This window comes from Rhinoderma darwinii, chromosome 2, assembly GCF_050947455.1.
Source record: "Rhinoderma darwinii isolate aRhiDar2 chromosome 2, aRhiDar2.hap1, whole genome shotgun sequence".
In the NCBI taxonomy this organism is placed as follows: Eukaryota; Metazoa; Chordata; class Amphibia; order Anura; family Rhinodermatidae; genus Rhinoderma; species Rhinoderma darwinii.
Window position 1 is genome coordinate 122,854,201 of NC_134688.1, and position 21,006 is coordinate 122,875,206.

The 21,006-nt window shown below is 39.0% G+C and overlaps 1 protein-coding gene across 3 annotated transcripts in view; it reads right to left on the bottom strand.

Annotated features, from left to right (window-relative positions):
- The window catches only part of LRCH1 (leucine rich repeats and calponin homology domain containing 1), a 301,867-nt gene that overhangs the window by 93,500 nt on the left and 187,361 nt on the right, over window positions 1–21,006 (bottom strand). Inside the window, exons 12-16 of one of the 3 annotated variants that reach the window (XM_075852250.1) lie at window positions 20,225–20,293; window positions 20,091–20,127; window positions 17,453–17,497; window positions 16,611–16,680; window positions 8,432–8,533 (exon numbers count right to left, since the gene is read on the bottom strand). In XM_075852250.1, coding sequence (XP_075708365.1) covers window positions 8,432–8,533; window positions 16,611–16,680; window positions 17,453–17,497; window positions 20,091–20,127; window positions 20,225–20,293 — 323 coding nt within the window. Of the gene's footprint in view, window positions 1–8,431; window positions 8,534–16,610; window positions 16,681–17,452; window positions 17,498–20,090; window positions 20,128–20,212; window positions 20,294–21,006 lie in introns of all 3 variants that reach the window. The other 2 variants (XM_075852249.1, XM_075852251.1) reach the window with 2 other exon arrangements.

Below are 21,006 nucleotides of genomic sequence, written 5' to 3' on the forward strand. Positions count from 1 at the left end.
ATATAATTTAAGAGATCTAGGAGTTCCGTGACAAGCAGAAAAGACGAGATACTGTTTTCTTTGCACAGTGGAAGCTGGCCATATATACGAGACGACGGTTATGTGTTTCCAGGTTGTCCGAGCGTGTTTATGTCTATGCAGGTAGGAAGGGGAGTGAGTCACAAGCAGAAAACTTACATTGGTGAGGTCACTATTTCCCATAAGAACAGAACCTACATAAACATGAAGACTATTACACATTGCATATATGTGATGGCCACTGAAAATACTCCTTTGGGTATTATTTAAAGATAAGGGTAAAAATGAAATAATTTGTTAAGATAAAAAAAAATGGAAGTTTACGTGTTCTCTTTAACCCCTTTGGCGCCGCAGACATTTTTTTTCATTTTCGTTTTTTCCCTCACCCATTCCAAAAGCCATAACTTTTTGATTTTCCTGTCAACGCGGCAGTTAGGGGGAGTTCACACTGAGTTTTTTGACGAGTTTTTTGACGCAGAAGCCGCGTCGGAAAATGCGCCAAAAAACGGCCGAGAATGCCTCCCATTGATTTCAATGGGAGGCGGAGGTGTTTTTCTCTCGCGAGCGGAAAAATTGTCTCGCGGGAAAAAAGGGACATGCCCTATCTTCGGGCGTTTACGCCTCTGACCTCCCATTGACATCAATGGGAGGCAGAGAAAGCGTATATCGCGGCGCTTTTTGCCCGCGACGCTCAATGGCCGTGGGCGAAAAACGCACCAAAAATCGGTGTGCAGGCAGAGCAAAATGTGGCTCAAAATTCCAAACAGAATTTTGAGGCAGATCTTGCGCCTGCAAAAAAACTCGGCATAAGAGGGCTTTTTTTGAATTTATTTTTTTCGTCTCAAAATAAGCTTCGGAAATGCTTGCAAAAATCCAAAAATGCTTTGAAAATCCGCTCCGAAAACGCTTGGATTCAGAGGCTGTTTTTCTCTTGAAATCAGCTTTGTATTATTCAGCCTGAACATATGCCGTGAGAACATTCCCTATATGGACTATCAACATGTAGTAACGCTTTTCAACCACTTGGGAGAAGCATAGGACAAGTTCACTTTCTTGGATCAGCAAGTCACAATAGTTACTAAATATCTAGTCACTATATCTATCATATTCCTAGTTCTCTCTTTAGAGAAGGACAATATTAATGGGGTAAGTTTCAGTAAAAACATTTAATTTTTTCGAATATACTTTCTGTATTAACCCCTTGAAGACGCAGCCAATTTTCATTATTTTCTTTTTAATTTTTCCCCCTCGCGTTCCAAAGCCATAACTTTTCTATTCTTCCGTCAGCATTTTTTTAAAATGTAACATAAGTTTTTTTATGGCATTTTTAGTGGCGTTTTCATTTAGTGTCATTTTGTACATGCGTTTTTTATGGCGTTTAGAGAGTTCTTTTGGAAAAACGTCTGAAAAAAATGGCATACTCATGCTGCGTTTTAAAAGAAACTCTAGTGACCACAAAATTGCCTCAAAAATGGCACAAACGAAAACGCAGTTTTATGTAGTTCACTTGATATTTTACTATAAACTTTAATGTAACATCTGGGGGCGCTAAAAAATGCATCAAAAAACGCTGCAAAAAAACACCATAAAAACGCAGCAAAACGCTGTGTGTGAATCTAGCCTTAGGCCAGGTTCCCACAAAGCATAAACGCTGCAGAATTCTCCGTAACGGAATTCTGTGAATTTATGCTGCGTTTTCGTTGCTTTTCTGTTGCGGGATTTCCCCATTGAATTCAATGGGGCTGTAAAACCTGCAACAGAAAGCAAAGAGTTGCGACTTTTGCAGCAGAATCGCAGCAATTTCGTTGCAAAAATTGCAACTCAGAAATAAAGAAAAATTACATTTATCCAGAACTCCCTGCTTCTTCATCCAGTCCGGCCTCCTGGGATGACGTCTCATCCTGTGTGACTGCTACAGCCAATCACAGGCTGCCGTGGTCACATGGGCTTTAGCGTCATCCAGGGAGGCCGGACCGGACAGTCAAGGAGGCACGCATCACTAGGACAATGGCTGTGGTAAGTATGAACGTTTTCCTTTTTTCTACGCTGCTTTCTGCAGTTTTTACCCAGCGTATCCGACCCGTGGGAAGCCCGCCCTAGTGTCATGTTTTTGATGTCCTTTAGAGAAGTCTATTGGAGAAATATCAGAAAAGACGCCACAACCAGAAAATGCTACATTTTGGGGAAAAACGCCACTGACCATAAAAAAGCAACAAATACGCCACAAAACAAAACGCAGTTGTATGTAGTACATTTTATATTTCACTAAAGACTTCAATGTGACATCTAACTGCACAAAAAAAATGAATAAAAAAACACTATTAAAAATGTCATTAACTAATTAATGACATGCCACATACTTGGTCAAAAGTAAAAATACGCCCAATTGGGCATTAAGAAAGTCATTAGCATAAATCTAAAATAGGTCATAACTTGGTGAAAATTTATTATTTTTCTAAATAAAAAGCACGGCTATTATCTACATTACAGCACCGATCAGATTATGTAGGATATAGGCCACTTATAATGTGGTGACAGAGCCTCTTTAAGTCCCCTAGGGGGACAGGTAAAAAACAGTAAAATAAAGTGTTTTTTAATAAACAACTCCCTAGGGGGACTTGTAAAATCCAGTTAAATTACGTTTTTTTTTAAAGGGTATCTAAACTATCAGAAAACTTCTGCCGGGTGAGTGCTGAGCCGCTTGGTTTCTGATCGGATTTTCTCGGAAAGCTGATGTAACTGTGTAAAGGCCCATAGACTTTCTTTTGAGCCCGTACACCAATTGCTCACCTTTCCAAGAAATAGTGATAGGAAACCAAGCATCTCAGCTCTCACTGGAGCGCTTCTGCCGCTTCATTTTAGTGATCGGTGGGGGTCTCAGTGCTCAGACCTCCACCGATCAAAACTTCTGACTTGTCACTATGACATGACAGAAGTTTTCTGAAAGCTTAGTTACCCTTTAATGTTCCAAAAAAAATTACAAAAATTCAAATAAAAAAAAAACACTTTTACCATTTTTTCCCTAAAGTATGTTAAAAAAAATAAAGAACTTAACATAACTGGTATTGCCACGTCTGTATAACTCCAAACTATTATAATATAATGCTATTTAACCCACTTGCTGAACGCCTTGAAAAATAAAAACACCAAAATTGCAGGTTTTTGGACACCTTAGCTCCCTGCAAATAAGGATTAAAAAGAGATCAAAATGTTGCATGTACCCCGAAATGGTACAAATAAAAACTAAAGCTCGCCCTGAAAAAATAAGCCCTCACATTGCTCAGTCGATGGAAAAATAAAAAAGTTATGGCTCTCAAAAAATGGCGACACAAAACAATTTTTTTTAACAAATAGTATTTTTTTATTATAAAAAAAATAATAGTTAAAGAGGCTCTGTCACCACATTATAAGTGGACTATCTTCTACATAATCTGATCGGCACTGCAATGTAGGTAACAGCAGTGTTTTTTATTTAGAAAAACGATCAATTTTGACAGAGTTATGACCTATTTTATATTTATGCTAATGACTTTCTTAATGCCCAACTGGGCGTGTTTTTACTTTTTGACCAAGTGGGCGTTGTAAAGAGAAGTGTTTGACGCTGACCAATCAGCGTCATACACTTCTCTCCATTCATTTACTCAGCACATAGTAATCCTGCATTGTTCACTATGTGCTGTCACATACTTACACATTAACATTACTGAAGTGTCTTGAAAGTTAATTGACATCGCTTCCAGCCAGGACGTGATGTCTATTCACAATCCTGATACTTCGGTAATGTTTGTGTGGGACTTACAGAACAGCAAACGTAATCTCGCGAGATCACGCTGTAAACTGTCATTTACAGCGTGATCTCGCGAGATCACGCTTGCTGTGCTGTCACTTCCACAAAAAACGTTACCGAAGTGTCGGGATTGTGAATAGACATCACGTCCTGGCTGGAAAATAGGTCATAACTCTGTCAAAATGGATCTTTTCCTAAATAAAAAAACACTGCTGTAATCTACATTACAGCGCCGATCACATTATGTAGCAGATAGGCCACTTATAACGTGGTGACAGAGCCTCTTTAACATGTCATTTTTACCGCATGGTAAATGCCGTAAAAACAAAACTCATAAAACAATGGAGGAATTGCTGTATTTTTCTCATTTCATCCCACAAATTTTTTTTGGTGGTGCCATTAAAAACTACAACTTGTCCTGCAAAAAACAAGTCCTCATACGGCTATGACAATGTGTTCTGACGTTAATCTTGTGTGTATACTATTGACATTTCTCCACTAGGTGTTTTTGGTAGATATTCTGAACAGCCAATATATTATGTGGTTATAAATTAAGGTGCTTAGTAGGTATAATTAAATATATCTATATATAATAAAACAGTGAATGGATCTTGATACTTTGAAGCAGATGAAATAATCGACCCCAGCTGCTCTTTTTTTTCCGTCTTCCACCTGTGCATGGCTTGTTGTATTTTAACAATGTACCTTCTTTCAATATGGAAAACCTTTACTTAAACAATGACCTCATCCTATTTCTGAGTAAATATTTTTTTCTCTCTACTATCATGTGAACTTTACCTTTGTGTGCAAAGCTAAATATAATAAGTCTTTGGCAGGATGATCCTGATAAAGAGGAATCTACAAATTTTGTTGTGGGCGAAGAGCAAGGAGTATGACATTACCTAACATATGTTGTACTTCACAGGATGTTTACTGATAAGCCCGGATAAAGTATTAAAATCAGTCTCTTACATATATTGCTTCAAAATTAGCCCCAAAACTATATATATACATATGGGGCATAGCCTTGCAGCACACAGTCCTGCGTCTTATGTTAGAATGAAGTGAATGATGTATCAAACTTAGGAATCAAAATATGTTTTATCTGACCTGTTGAGATATTACTTAGCCCTTATTCAGACCAGAGTGTGTCAAATGGGCCGTGAAAAACAGACGTTTTTCACGGCCAATTTGCATCAGTACAGGACCTGTTTTCATGGATCCCTCATAGACTGGAGTCTATTGAGGGATCTGTGGAAACGGACAAAAATAGGACGTCCTATTTTTTACGTGTCATTCACACGGTCTGTTAAAACAACATCCGTATGAATAGCACAATAGAAATATATGCAGCCACGAGACGGCTGTTAAAAAAACAAAAAACAGCCAAACAGACGAAACAATGTTTGGAGCGGCAGAGCGAGAATCACTCCAACTTAAAAAGTCAACCTTTAAAGAGTTGACCAAATAAAGATACATAAAGTATAATGTCTCATACACACGACCGTGTGTGCTGTCCGAGTCAGGTCAGTTATCCGAGAAAAGATAGGACATGTTCTATCTTTCCTCGGATCGGCCCAAGTGGCACAATGGTTGTGTACATGAGGCATATGGCTCTATACACACAATGTTTGGACAGTGCAGATGAACGCATGGCCCAGACATATAAAAGTGTATTAACCGCTTCCCAGCTGCCCACAGTAAATTCAAGTCGGAGCTTGCTGGGCTCTGTGCAGCAGCCAAAGTGAATTCACGGTAGGTGTTAAAAGCGTGATCCGGGTGTCTCAGAGTAGCGCAGACACACGGATCGCGCTGTTAACCCCTGCCTCTGGTCCCAGAGACATGATCGGGACCTGATAGGTTCAGGTCCCGATCACGTGATCGCAGGGAAAGTTTGTTGTAGTAACGAACTGGAAAGTTTGTTACTATAACAAACTGGAAAGTTTGTTGCGACAACAAACTTTCCCGGGGACCGATTGCAGGTGCTGCAATCGGTTATAAAGCAAAACCGGAGGCGAGGCCATACAACAGCCCCCGGGTCTGCCATGCACGGCAGCCTATGAGTACCAGCCGGAGGCCGGTCCTCATAAGCTTCCTGTCAGTGTGACTCTCAGCATCACACTGACAGTTTATAATATGTTACAATACCTAGGTAGTGTAATGTATTATAGCAGCGATCAGTGCTGCAGATCTTCACGTAAAACAAGTAAAAAGTTAAAAAAATAAGTAATAAAAATGTTTTATAAAAGTGTAAAAATAAGTTATAAGTTACAAGAACAAAAAATGCTTTTCTTCCTATGATAAGACTTTTATTATAGGGAAAAAATGAAAATGTTAAAAAAAAGTACACATATTTGGTATCACAGCATTCATAACGACCCAAACTATAAAACTATAATATTATTTTTCCTGCACGGTGAACACCGCAAACAAAAAATATGTAAAAACAATCTTAGAATCACCATTTTTTTGGTCATCACCCCTCCCAAAATATAGAATAAAAAGTGATCAAAAAGTCGCATGTACCCCAAATTAGTACCAATAAAAACTACAACCCGTCCCGCAAAAAACAAGCCCTTACACAGCTTTTTAACTAAAAAAGAAAAAAGTTATGGCTCTCAGAATATGGTGACACAAAAAATTAATAATTTTATCGAAAAGTGATTTTATTGCGCGAACGCCACAAAACATAAAAACAGATATACATATGGTATCGCTGTAATCGTATCGACCCGCAGAATAAAGTAAAGTGTCATTTATAGTGCTCGGTGAACACTGTAAAAAACAGTCAGAATTTGTTTTTTTGACACTTTGCTTGCCAAAAAAAAAATCTAATAAAAAGTGATAAAAAAATCACATCTACCCAATAAAAACTACGGATTGTCCCGCAACAAATAAGCCCTCACACAGCTCCGGTGAAGAAAAAATAAAAAGTTATGGCTCTCAGAATATAGTGACAGAAATTGTGCAGTGTGTCCAAAAGCGGATAAGATCGGGCACCATTTATCAGTGCGACACGGGCCATATATCTATGAATTATTTATTTACCGCATGATTATACCCTCTTATTATGCCCTGATGTTCTCTGCGCAGCTTACATATACCCCCACATTATAAACTGAAATACCAGCAAAACCCCAAACAGAACTATTACCAAGCAAAATCTGCTCTCCAAAATCCAAATGGCGGTCCTTCCCTTCTGAGCTCTGCCGTGAGTCCAAACAGCAGTTTATTACCACATATGGGATATTGCCGTAATCGGGAGAAGTAGCTTTAGAAGTTTTGGGCTGCTTTTTATTCTGTATTCCTTGCAAATATTACATTTTTTATATTTTTTCAGAAAAAAAGTAGATTTTCACTTTCACAGACAAACTCCAATAAATATAGCAAAAGACCTGTGGGGTCAAGATGCTAACTGTACCGCTAGATAAATTCCTTGAGGTGTGTAGTTTCCAAAACCATGTCACTTTTGGGGGATTTCCACTGTTTTGGCACCGCAAAACCTCTTCAAACCTGACATGGTGCCTAAAATATATTTTAAAAAAAGGAGGCCCCAAAATCCACTAGGTGCTTCTTTGCTTCTGAGGCCTGTGTTTTAGTCCATTACCACACTAGAGCCACATGTGGGATGTTTCTAAAAACTGCAGAATCTGGGCAATAAATATTGAGTTGCGTTTCTCTGGTATACAGAATTTTTTTTATTACAAATGAATTTCAGCAAAAAAAATAAAATTAGTAAATTTCCCCTCTACTTTGCTTTAATTCCTGTGAAACGCCTGAAGGGTTAAGAAACTTTCTGAATGCTGTTTTGAATACTTTGAGGGGTGCAGTTTTTAAAATGGGGTGATTTATGGGGTCTATCTAGTACATCAGGCCCTCAAAGCCACTTCAGAACTGAACTGGTCCTGTAAAAATAGCCTTTTGAAATTTTCTTGAAAATGTGAGAAATTGCTGCTAAAGTTCTAAGCCTTGTAACGTCCTAGAAAGATAAAATAATGTTCAAAAAACTATGCAAATATAAAGTAGACATATGGAATATATGAAATAGTAACTATTTTGTGTGGTATTACTATCTGTTTTACAAGCAAATACATTTAAATTTTAAAAAATCATAATTTTTGCAAATTTTCTTTACATTTTGGTTTTTCACAAATAAGCAATGAATTTATTGACCACATTTTTCCACTAATATAAAGTACAGTATGTCACGAGAAAACAATCTCAGAATTGCGTGGATAGGGAAAAGCATTCCAGAGTTATTACCACATAAAATGACACGTCAGATTTGAAAAAATGGGGCTGGTCCTGAAGGCCAAAATGAGCTCTGTCCTGAAAGGGTTAATATCTACAATACTCTTATTATAAAAAAAAAAAAATTTTATGGGAAGGGTTTTTTATGCATTCTGTCAATTTGATTTAATTTCATGTCTGGTAAAATGTATACAACCATTTAATTTGGAAAAAACACTACAACATATACAATGAAAAAAAATGTGTGATGTAATATTTAGAACAAAGAGATATGGATGTATTTCATGGACAGATTGAAATCCAGTATAACATGTTCTTTCCTTGGAACATGCAGTTGACGTTTAACATGTAACAAAGCACCTTCTCTCTACCTACCATTGTCAATGTCTCCTGATGACATGTCCAAGTTATTACTGTCCATATTTTGTGCCTGTGTAAGTTTGTTGAAGGAGATAGGAGGAAGAGTGAGGGACAGGTCTGTAGGAGGGGGTGTCAGAGGAGGTCCGTATAAAGCAAAAGAGGACCAGAATAAATCAAAGGTACAGCAACAGCATCTTAGAGAACTGAACAAAACATATTGTGAGTCTGCAAAGAATAAATCTGGATGAATGGTTGAACATGCAAAACGAAATTATAGATTGTACCGTATTTAGCTGCAGTGAATTGTAAACTATCTGAGATATACAGTCATAATATTCTGAAATACATTTAAAGTAGAGACTAGACTCATTGAACTTCTAAAACATTTTCACTATGTCACTGTTCACACCAGTGTTCGGCATTCTGTTGTTCTGGTGGCGGCCGATGGAACCCATTGACTTTAATGGGTTATGTCAGGTTTCCGTCGGGGGTGTCCGTGGTTTTACCGGAAATAATAGTGCAGCATGCAGCTAACGGAGCCTCCAATGCCAATGTGAACAAAGACTTAGGCCATCAAGTCACTCACCGACAAGCCTAACGGGAGACTCACAGGTATCACACATTAGTTACAAATACTTGGTTTTGTCTCAGATATTCTTGTACAGGTTTTGTTACAGAAATAGATAGTGGGAACTTCTCAAAGTTGCTTAATAAGGAGTTAAGAAAGTGTAGCATTTGAACACACAAAGAAATTTCCACATCAATTAATGTTTGATGGCCGTGCATCCACAATGAGCTCATCACTGAATGTAGCGATCAGCTGCCGCATGGAAATTACGTGGCGTCACATCACTGCTTATAAAACACAACAGAGGACCATCGGTGGTGGTCTGGCATAGAGTTCATAAGGTGAGTATATTTTATGTCTTATATTTCTGGAATCATTATGAGGTGACAAATCTCAGAAAACCCCTTTAAATTATATAGGACTAAAGAGGAAATTAAGTTTCTTAAATGTATGCTCACCTTTGAATATCATTTTACAGTATATACATATATATATTATATATATAATGAGAAAAAGAGTAAAGCAGCACAGCAACAGCAGTGGGTGCAGGCCTCCTAGGTTGAGGCTAGGAACACTTGTTAATGAAATCCAAAAAAATAAAGAGGCAGCACTCCAAGGAAATTGGTGAAAAAAAGTGGTGTGTTTATTCACCCCAGGCAGGCAACGTTTCGATCCGTCTCTATGGGATCTTTGTCAAGCCGATGACAAAGATCCCATAGAGACAGATCGAAACGTTGCCTGCCTGGGGTGAATAAACACACCACTTTTTTTTCACCAATTTCCTTGGAGTGCTGCCTCTTTATTTTTTTGGATTATATTATTATATATATATATATATATATATATATATATATATATACACACAGGGGCATAACTAGGAAAGACTGGGCCCCATAGCAAACTTTTGACTGGGGCCCCCCTCCCATGGGTATAACACGACCCCCCCTTGTAGATAGTGCCTCCCTGTAGATTCCGCCATACAGCCCCCCTGTAGATAGCGCCATACACAGCCTCTGTAGTTAACGTCTTACAGCCCCCCCCTGTAGATAACACCATACAGCCCTCCACCTGTAGATAACGCCATACAGCCCCCTGTAGATAACGCCATACAGCCCCCCTGTAGATAACTCCATACAGCCCCCCCTGTAGATAACGCCATACAGCCCCCCTGTAGATAACGCCATACAGCCTCCCTGTAGATAACGCCATACAGCCCCCTGTAGATAACGCCATACAGCCCCCCTGTAGATAACGCAATACAGCCACCAACCCCCCCCCCCCCCAAAACAAAATAGTTTGTCGTACAAAAGAGATGTATCCCCTATCCACAGGATAGTGGATACATGTGTGATCGCTGGCAACGACAAGGAGAACGGGGACCAAAAGTCCCCCGAAGTTCTCCATGACGAATCTCGGACTTACCGGGGTCTGCGCAGTTCAATAAAAATGGAGCTGCCGACAGACCCCGGAAGTCCGAGGTTTGCCATGGAGAAACTCCTTATCGCTGGGCGTCCCAGCGATCACACATGTATCCCCTATCCTGTGGATAGGGGATTCATGTCTTTTGTAGGAACAACCCCTTCAGTGGTGTCGCACTGTAGCAGCCATAGCGGCTGCTAGCGGAGCCTCCGGCCATGGGGGGGGGCTCATGCTGCGGGCCCCGTAGCAGCCGCTACGGCTGCTACAGCGGTAGTTAAGCCACTGTGTATATATATATATATATAGTGCAGTGAGAAATTATTTGTCCCCTCCCCAATTTCCTCTATTTTTGCATCTTTGTCACACTTGAATGTTTCAGATCATCAAACTACTTTTAATATTAGACAAAAATAACCCAAGTAAAGACAAAATGCTGTTTTTAAAGGATGATTTCATTTATTGAGGGAAAAATAAAATACTTTTCAGCCCTACATGTGAAAAACTACTTGCCCCCCTTGCTACTAAATCAACCACTTAACCAAATGCAATTGAGAATTGGTTCAATTTCTTTAGCTACAACCAGAAATTATTACTATCAGATCTGTTGAATCTAAACATCATTTAAAAACCCATCTGGCAATGCGAAACCGGCTAGAAGGTCTCAAAAAGCAGCACATGATCTCAAAAGAGATTCAAATAAAGTCATTGACCTTTACCAGTCTGGAAAGAATTACAAAGCCATTGATATGCAGAGAGGGTAAAAAATCGGATATTAGTATTTTTCAGCGCTGTCCTGGGTATCCGTATGGGAAAGTTACCTCTCCAGGTAGGATAGAGGTTTTCTCAGAGAGGGAATTATTTCTCAAATATTGATGCAAAGCAGAGTATTACATTATACATGTGTTTATTCCATTTATCGTTAACAGCTACGCGTTTCAAGATATAATAAAAGCTGTGGTAGCAGCACAGTTTTTTAAAAGCAAAAAAAAAAACGCCGGGGGAGGTGGGGGTCAAGGGTTAAAAGGTCATCTTGTGGCATAGTGAGCATACATAGACATATCAAGGTACAGGTAAAAAGGGTTAGAAACAAGGATAATGATTCTCCCCATTTATTGGGAATAAATTAGAAGAAACTTAGGTCATAGTAATAGGTGATGCAAAATACGGGACCGGTGGAATTATGTCGATATCCCGTGCTGTGGAAAGCTGGATATCTGTATAGTGTTCCACGTAACAAAGGAGTGTTTCTTATTGGACTGGGGGGAATGGACTCCTACCTTGTTCGCAGCGGCTGTCGCCGGATTGGTTTGATGTGCGGGACTCTGTGTATACACAGGTGTCTCCTGTTGCTAGGTTACAATCGCGAATAGCATAGCGAAATGTATGGCGTCTCTTGTAGTCATAGAGACTAATGGGGCTACGGAAGCCTGGGTGGATCAAGGGATGGTTATTTTGTTCCAAAAACACACTACAGATGTGTAGGAGTGTTTGCTTTATTCTTTACTCTATAGGGGTGTTTCTTGATCGGAAAAAAGAGGATCAGAGGAAGCGGGAAAAGCAATACCGGTGCGTATATAGTTGTAGTGTGGATGAAAGGGAAGATGGAGTTAAATTTCAGCATGGGGAGAAGAAACCATGTATTATGAGAGAATCGAGGAATGGCGGAAGACAGTATATATTTGCGAATAATTACTGGTAAAAGGAGACGAACAGTATTTAGTTGCAAATATTTGTGGGTAATTACAGATGTTGGTAGAGAAATTGGAGCAGCACTAGTAGGAGGAATGTATCCTCCGTGATGAGAATCAGAGATTCTATGTTGGAGTATTATACCAGGAAAAATGTATACTGGTTAGTGACATCAATAGACTGGATAAATTAGTTACAAAAAAAATTATAAGAAATAAATCTATATTAAAGGGGTTTTCCCACGAGGGACGTTTATGACATATCCACAGGATATCCTCAGAAAAAGCATGGTTGAACAGCAGCCCACGTCTTTCTCAAGCCCTCCACTTGTCACGGGTCGAAACGTTGCCATTTTTTACTGGATGTTTGACCAATAAAAGAATATATTGATTGAAATTTGGGAGACGTGTGCTGCTGTTCATCCATGCTTTTTCTGAGGATTACATTACGTCAGACTGGGTTTGTCTGATTTTACAGCGTGACACCGCTCCTGATATTGGGATTTGTGGTGCTTCAAATATTTTATTTTTTGGATTATATCCACAGGATATGTCATAAATGTCAGATACATGCGGGTCCCACCTCTGGGACCCGTACCTATCTCTAGAACGGGGCCTCCTCACTTTATGGTCGGGAGTTACGAAAACACAGTAGCTCGCTGAGCTACGCTGTTTCCGTAACTCCCATAGTAGTGAATAGCAGTTACAGAGGCAGCATAGCATGCGAGCTACGCTGTTTCCATAACTACCATTCAGTTGTATGGGGCTTACGAAGACAGCATTGCTCAGCGATTTACACTGTTTTCACCTTCATGATCGGAAATCAGCTAAAACACACAGTGGTAGAACGGGGTTTAGATATCCTGTAGATATGTCATAAATGTTCCTCGTGGGAAAACCCCTTTAACAATAGTATTAATATGTTCAATATGGGTGGAATAACTTAAAAGATTGGCACAATATTGTAGTGATGATACGGGATAACTTTTGTATATGAATACCCAGGACAGTGCTGAAATATACTAATATCCGTTTTTTCCCCCTTTCTGTGGCAACACACCAACTGAGCTTTTGAAGTCCCTGGAGCGGATCATCAGCAGCAGTCCTCCACCTTCACCAGCAGTCCTGCCCCCAGCACAACTCCACTAGGTAAGCACTTTTACCTTCACAGCCAACGCGCTATGTGTGCATGGCGCCTGTCTTATTTTTGCATTAATCTCTAAAGCCATTAATCTAGCTTTGGGACTTAAGTGGACCCCAGTAAGAGCCATTATCCACAAATGGAGAAAACTTGGAATAGTGCTGAAGCTTCTCAGGAGTGGCGGCCTACCAAAATTTCACCAAGGGCGCATAAACAACTCATCAAGAGTTCACAAAAGAACCCAGACAACATTTAAAGAACTGCGGGCCTCACTTGTCTCAGTTAAGGTCAATGTACACGATTCCACAATAAGAAAGACACTGGGCAAAAGTGGCATTCATGGAAGAGTTGTAAGGTGCAAACCACTGCTGACCAAAAAGAACACAAAGGCTTATCTCGCATTTGCCAGAGAACATCTAGATGACCCCCAAGACTTTTTGTATAATATTCTGTGGACTAATGAATCAAAGGTGGAACTTCTTGAAAGACATGGATCCCGTTACATCTCATGTAAAGCTAACACTGCATTTCACCAAAAGAACATCATATCAAGTGTCAAACATTGTGGTGGCAGTGAGATGGTCTGGATCTGCTTTGCTTATGCAGGACCTGGACGACTTGTCATAATTTATGGAACCATGAATTCTGCTCTCTATCAGAAAATCCAAAAGGAGAATGTCCATCCGTCAGTTTGTGACATAAAGCTCCAGCGTAGTTGGGTTATGTAGCGGGACAATAATCCGAACCATGCAAGCAAGTTCACCTCTTAATGGCTAAAAAAAAATAATTACGTTTTTAGAGAGGCTGGGTCAAAGTCCTGAATTGAACCCCATTGAGATGCTGTGGTAAATGGCCAGTTCAATCTTAAAAATCCTCCAATGTAGCTGAATTAAAGCAATTCTTGAAAGAATAGTGGGCCGAAATACAAGTTATTGCAAACGTTTGATTGCAGTTGTTACTGCCAAGGGAGGGCACAACCAGTTATTAAGTTTAGGGGGGTAAATTACATTTTCACATAGTTGATATGAGTAATGAATAAATCTTTATCTCGATATATATAAAAATGAATTTCTGTTAACTATTGTCTATTCTTTATGCACGGCCAAACGACTAGACCAATCTGCACCAAATTTGGCACATAAGTAAATAACGCGCTGCCAAATGTTTAGACTGGGTTTCAGCCCTCTAGGACCTACCGTTCTCGACATATTTACAAAAGCAAATATGGCACAACTGGCTTCCACATCAAGGACCTTCCTCCATATCACATCAGATGACCTGTATTAGCCAATAGAAGCTCGCAGGTCCTTCATTCTTAGCCTCAATCACTTACATACAGTTTTAAACCAGATTTCAATAACAACCCAGCCATATTTCTTTACTCGACGTGTTACTCGCTGTAAACGAACTGTACCTATACTGGATTTGAGCATTCTCATAAATTGAAACCATTTCATACCAGTCATGCCTCCGAAAGACTCCTGTGGCAAAGCGCATGGCTGCTGCCCGAGCTGCTGAAATCTCTCAACAGTACCAAGCCTGTGGATTTCAGCATTCTGATAAATTGAACCCCTTTCAGACCCATCATGCCTCCAAAAATGAACCCTGCACTTGGACTTTATTGGATATGTTGACTTCATATCAGCAGGAAATGAAGTATTTAACCACACACAAACAACAAATAGACCCATGCGAATCCAGGAAACTCTGCTAGTCCTCAATAAATTAAATTATCATTTAAAAGCTGCATTTTGTGTTAACTGGTGTTGTCTTGTACTTATTTTAAAATTAAAAAACATTTATGTGATAAATTGTTCACAGCAATATATATATATATATATATATATATATATATATATTATTTACATGAAATGTTGATTGATTTTGTAAATGCATCACATTTCTTATTTTCCACAACAGATTTCATTGCGGAAAATCCGCAGCGCATTATAGTAGCAGGAAGGTGGATGAGGTTTGAACAAATCCGCTGAGAAAACGTGCATAAATTGACCTGTGGCACGTTTTTTTTAATCCGAAGCATATCAATTTAGGTCGTGGAATCGTTGCACTTTAGTTGCAGTTTTTTCAAAATTGAGTTCAATAAATAGGAAATGTTGCGATATTTGCATCGGAAAAGCTGCAATTCCGCCGCAACATTACTTGTGCTGCTCGTACTTCATTTGAACAGCATTTGTACCTTTTCTATTCTTCCATTTGCTGGTATCTGCTGAACATTGATTCCCACCACTCCTGTATGATATCTTCTCCATGCTGCCTGTGCCGTATCAGTTAGGCCAGATTCACACGAGCGAGTTCAAACTCGGACGTGAAAAACTGCAGTTTTTCACGTCCGAGTCGCACCTGTGCGGGACCCGTTTTCACGGATCCCTTATAGACTTGAGTCTATTAAGGGATCCGTGAAAACTGACAAAAATAGGACATGTCCTATTTTTTCACGGGCCCTTCACACGGTCTGTTAAAACAATGGCCGCGTGAACAGCCCCTTTGAAATACATGCGTCCGTGTGACGGTCGTTAAAAAAACATCCGCCACACGGACGAGGTATACGATCGTCTGAATTCGGCCTAACGCACATACAATCATTTGAATAGTGGCACATGTACTTGTGGATGGATTGTATGGTAGGGATTTACCTGAGCGCAGTGCTTTTATCTTTTACTTGTATATTACTTTTGAGTTGTCATTCAGGCTTTGGCTATAGTTATTGCAGCTCCACATATTGTTATCCAACTCTTCGGTTGAGCGCAGGTGTGTCGCTTCTGTTTTTGTTCTTACACTTTAAGTAATGTTGATGTTAAGACTTTGTAGTATATAAAAGTGGTCTAAATTGGTCCCCCAAGTGCTGAACTTGGGATCTGTGGCTTTAAAAGAGGGATTTATTTCTTTTTGAACATGATTTATTTGTTCATATGCAATGTCTCTTATAAAGTTGGAGCTGCTTAGCCATGTGCACACACGTGGCATCCTAAATAATACCGTCCTAATTGATGCACTCATGAAATTTGTTGATTCTTATTTATATACTTATTTAAAATGAAAGAAATGACGTTGTGGATTATTGCTTGCCTGTTGGGCTGTATTCATGTTTTGAAATTTTGCAGCAATTTCTGCAAAATTGCTGTTTTCTCCCCACAAATTGTGGCAAAGCCAAGATAAAACCGCCACATGTGTACACACATGAATTTTGATGAGTCAATTATTAAAACTGTGTGAAATTTAAACTGGATGTTCAAATAATTTATTGGACATTACGGAAAGTTTTAGAGTTATATTCATGTAGCTTTTTTTTGTAATGGAACAAGTTAAACGGCTCTATAAGTGGTTAAACACTTTTCTACTGTTAACAACCAAACCTACCAGATCGAGGTTTTAAACCAAAGGCTGCGCTGCCGTGTTCTGGAGACATGGTAGGGGTGCCGTCTTCTGCCTGGGGTGGGAGAAAATAGTTTCAGTATTATACTATAGCTGGCATGCCGCTATGAATTAACCAGTGGGATATAAACCTAGTGCCATTACAGCTAAAAGAAACGTTGTAAGTGGAATAAATTATAGTTTCCATAAAAGAAATGTTTCATTTTGCTAAAATTTACCTAAAATAATTATTCCTGTAAAAATTGTTTCAATACAAAATATATTTCAAATAATCATGTAAATATAGAAGTCAGGAACTTCTCAGATTATGTAACAATGGGACATTAGTCAGATTATGGGGAAATTTATACTTTTCAAATTCAGATGTAAAAATATATAGAATTACTGATCTTTCTGATCATAAAAAAAATAAAAAATATTATAAGGCAGTTTCCACTGGGTTTACCATGTATCAGGCCTAGCAGGAAAAATCTTAGAACTGGTTCCTGATTGGATATCTTGCACAAAAAAATACTATAATTAATCATTATCAGTTTCTTAGAATGAATATGGAGCAGTGAGGAGAGGTCCCATTCAAATGGGCATATTATATCCGTGTTTATCCGGCCATATTTCAGACCATACGTCCTTTTAGTGCTGTATGATCAGTTTATTAGAACCCAGGTGTTATATCCGAAACACAGACAGTTAATGATGGGTACAGTAAGTCTAAACGAGGCCAAATAGTGAAAAAGTCTAATATGTTGCAAAATTATTTGTCAGTATCATTTGAGGTTAGAAGAATACAATTTGTATTTAGTAACATTATATAGCAATGTGTCACGTACCTCTTCCTGAAAATTATAACATGCCTCAGTCTCATTCATCTCATTCTGCACATTGAAAAAAAAATAAGTCACCGAGTAAGTGCATTACAAGAAGAAACTGACACACATTTCCTGTCTACTGCAGAATTAAAGGTCTTCAAGTGAATGGAGCTAAGCTGCAATACCAGATACAGCCATGTGAACAAGACTGGCACTGTTTCTGGAAAAGCATCCTCTTTTTCCTAATATAAATTACACATTTTTTAGTACTGTTTTTCGGCAAAAGATGCTATGTAGACCTGCAGTATTTTGTTACTATGTAAGAGATTAATCTCACTTAAAGAGGCTCTGTCACTAGATTTTGCAACCCCTATCTGCTATTGCAGCAGATCGGCGCTGCAATGTAGATTACAGTAACGTTTTTATTTTTAAAAAACGAGCATTTTTGGCCAAGTTATGACCATTTTTGTAGTTATGCAAATGAGGCTTGCAAAAGTCCAAGTGGGTGTGTTTAAAAGTAAAAGTCCAAGTGGGCGTGTATTATGTGCGTACATCGGGGCGTTTTTACTTCTTTTACTAGCTGGGCGTTCTGAAGAGAAGTATCATCCACTTCTCTTCAGAACGCCCAGCTTCTGCCAGATCACGCGGTGACGTCACTCACAGGTCCTGCATCGTGTCAGACGAGCGAGGACACATCGGCACCAGAGGCTACAGTTGATTCTGCAGCAGCATCAGCGTTTGCAGGTAAGTAGCTACATCGACTTACCTGCTAACGCCGATGCTGCTGCAGAATCAACTGAAGCCTCTGGTGCTGATGTGTCCTCGCTCGTCTGACACGATGCAGGACCTGTGAGTGACGTCACAGATCTGCACTGCCAGAAGCTGGGCGTTGTGTAGAGAAGTGGATGATACTTCTCTTCAGAACGCCCAGCTAGTAAAAGTAGTTTAAACGCCCCGATGTACGCACATAATACACGCCCACTTGGATTTTTACTTTTAAACACACCCACTTGGACTTTTGCAAGCCTCATTTGCATAACTACAAAAATGGTCATAACTTGGCCAAAAATGCTCGTTTTTTAAAAATAAAAACGTTACTGTAATCTACATTGCAGCGCCTATCTGCTGCAATAGCAGATAGGGGTTGCAAAATCTGGTGACAGAGCCTCTTCAACCCCTTAGAGACCACTAATATGCCTTTTCACGGCGGTCACTAAGGGGCCTTAGGCTAGGCCGTCGCCTTTTCACGGCGGCGCAGTCTAAGTCCTGCACGAGTGTACTGTGCAGGCTGGAGCCAGGGCTCGGCTGTCTAATGACAGCCGGGCTCCTGCTCCAACGGCAGCGATCGAAGTTTACTTAGATCTTGGCCGTTTAACCCATTAAATGCCTTGGTCAATAACGACCGCGGCATTTAAATAATTTCCAGAGGGAGGGAGCGCTCTCTCTCACCCATCGGCGGCCAGCAAATGCAATCGCAGGCTTCCACTGGGGTGCCATGGCAGCCAGGGACCTGATAAAGGCCCCCAGGTCTGCCCTATGCATATGCCTATTTGTATACCAAATCATTATAGCAGCGATCTAAAGATCGCATAGTGAAGTCCCCTAGTGGGACAAAACAAATAAGTAATATATGTGAAATAAAAATGTAAAAAAATAAAAAATCTATTTTTTTCCATAAAAAGTGGTTTTATTTAGTAAAAGTGTAAAAAATAAATAAAAAGTACACATATATGGTATCGACGCGACCGTAATGACCCAAACAATAAAGTTAATATGTAGTTTAAACCGCAAGATGAACACCATAAAAAAAAAAGCAAATAACAATGGTGAAATTGCTATTCTTTTCTATTGCCCCCAAAAAAAGTCATAATAAAAGTTAATCAATAAGTCCCATGTACCCCAAAACAATTCCAATCAAAACTATGTCTCGTCCCGCAAAAAACAGGCCCTCATATCACTGCATTGACGGAAAAATAAAAAAATTACAACTCTTGGAAAGCGACTATGCAAAAATAAATCATTTTAGTTCAAGAATTTTTATTGTGCGAAATTAGTAAAACATAAAAAACCTCTACATATGTGGTATCGGCGTAATCGTTCCGACCCATAGGATAAAGGTAACGTGTTATTTACGCTGCACAGTGAACGGCGTGAATTTAAAACGCATAGAACAATGGCAACATTTTAGGGTTTTTTCTATTCCCCCTAAAAAAAAGTTAATAAAAGTTAATCAAAAAATGATATGTACCCAAAAATTGTGCCATTAAAAAGTACAACTAATCCTACAAAAAACAAGCCCTCATACAGCTATGTCGGAGGAAAAAGAAAAAAGTTAGAGCTCTTTGAATGCTTGCTCATTAGGGCCTAAAGTAGGCTGGTCACTAAGGGGTTAAATAAAACGGCATGACAGTCACTCAATTATTGCACATCATCATCCAAAATTTACAATCACCCATTTGTGTATTTTTTAAAATTTTTTACAATCTTATTATCAGAGGTCGCCCGTGTAGTTCAGACCTTTGCCAAATATGAGATATATGGACATCGCTATGATCCGTTCCTGTGATTTTTTTTTATAGCCATATAAAGCAACATTGCTACGTTATGTTATTGTAAACACATGCTATGAACGTTTTTACTGGCGAGATGCAATTCTTACCTGAAGTATTGGAGACATCTGTAACTCTACTTGGCCACTGGAAGAAAGACATAAAAGTCAGTAACCTGTGAATATGATTTAGCTTTTTATTTAATATACTTTACAATGGGAAATAAACCCACTTTACTGCAGACCTATTCACATCAGATGGGGTAGTCTGTAAACTGTACAGCTCTGTACTGTCTTCAATTTCCATTCTTCGCCTGCAAGAAATAAAATATGATATAAAAAATACAATTATTATTTAATAAATAAGCAAAATGGCAAATGAAGGTCACATTTTCTGAACAATAAAGTTTTGCAAGTTACCAAACAATTTTAATCTTAGGTGGAAATATCTCTATTTCTCTATTAGATTTTTATTTTACTTTACAGGAAACAGAAGGTTCAAACTAACAACTAACTGCAGGTGAAAGAACAATTTCTCGAGGATGCTTCAATCTAATAGTTAGCATAAATGTTTCCAATAGTTAGACAGATGCTTAATCCCAGCGTTCTTATCCCATAAACCCCTATGTTGTAAAAAAAAATAAAAAAATTCCAAGAACCACATTGATTTTTAAGTTGCAATATTTGAGTCGTTTCTCACAATGCTTTTTATGTGCTGTCTTAAAATTCACAACAATACCCAGTGTAAAGGATGCCTAAACCTGATCTATTTGATCAAGTGAGCTGTGGCATAAGGGGGTAGGCCTGTGGATATATGTGCATGTACTACTTTGCCTGAAATGCTTATACAGGTGGATTCATAATATGCCAAAAACAGATTTTCCATTAAGCACTGGAAACATGAAGGAATAGCATGTTGGAAACCATTAAATACTAAAGCAAGGGACCCAAATCTTAGTTACAATCCTTAGTTACAGTCTGTATTATACCCCAGAGCTGCATTCACAATTCTGCTAGTCTTTATTAC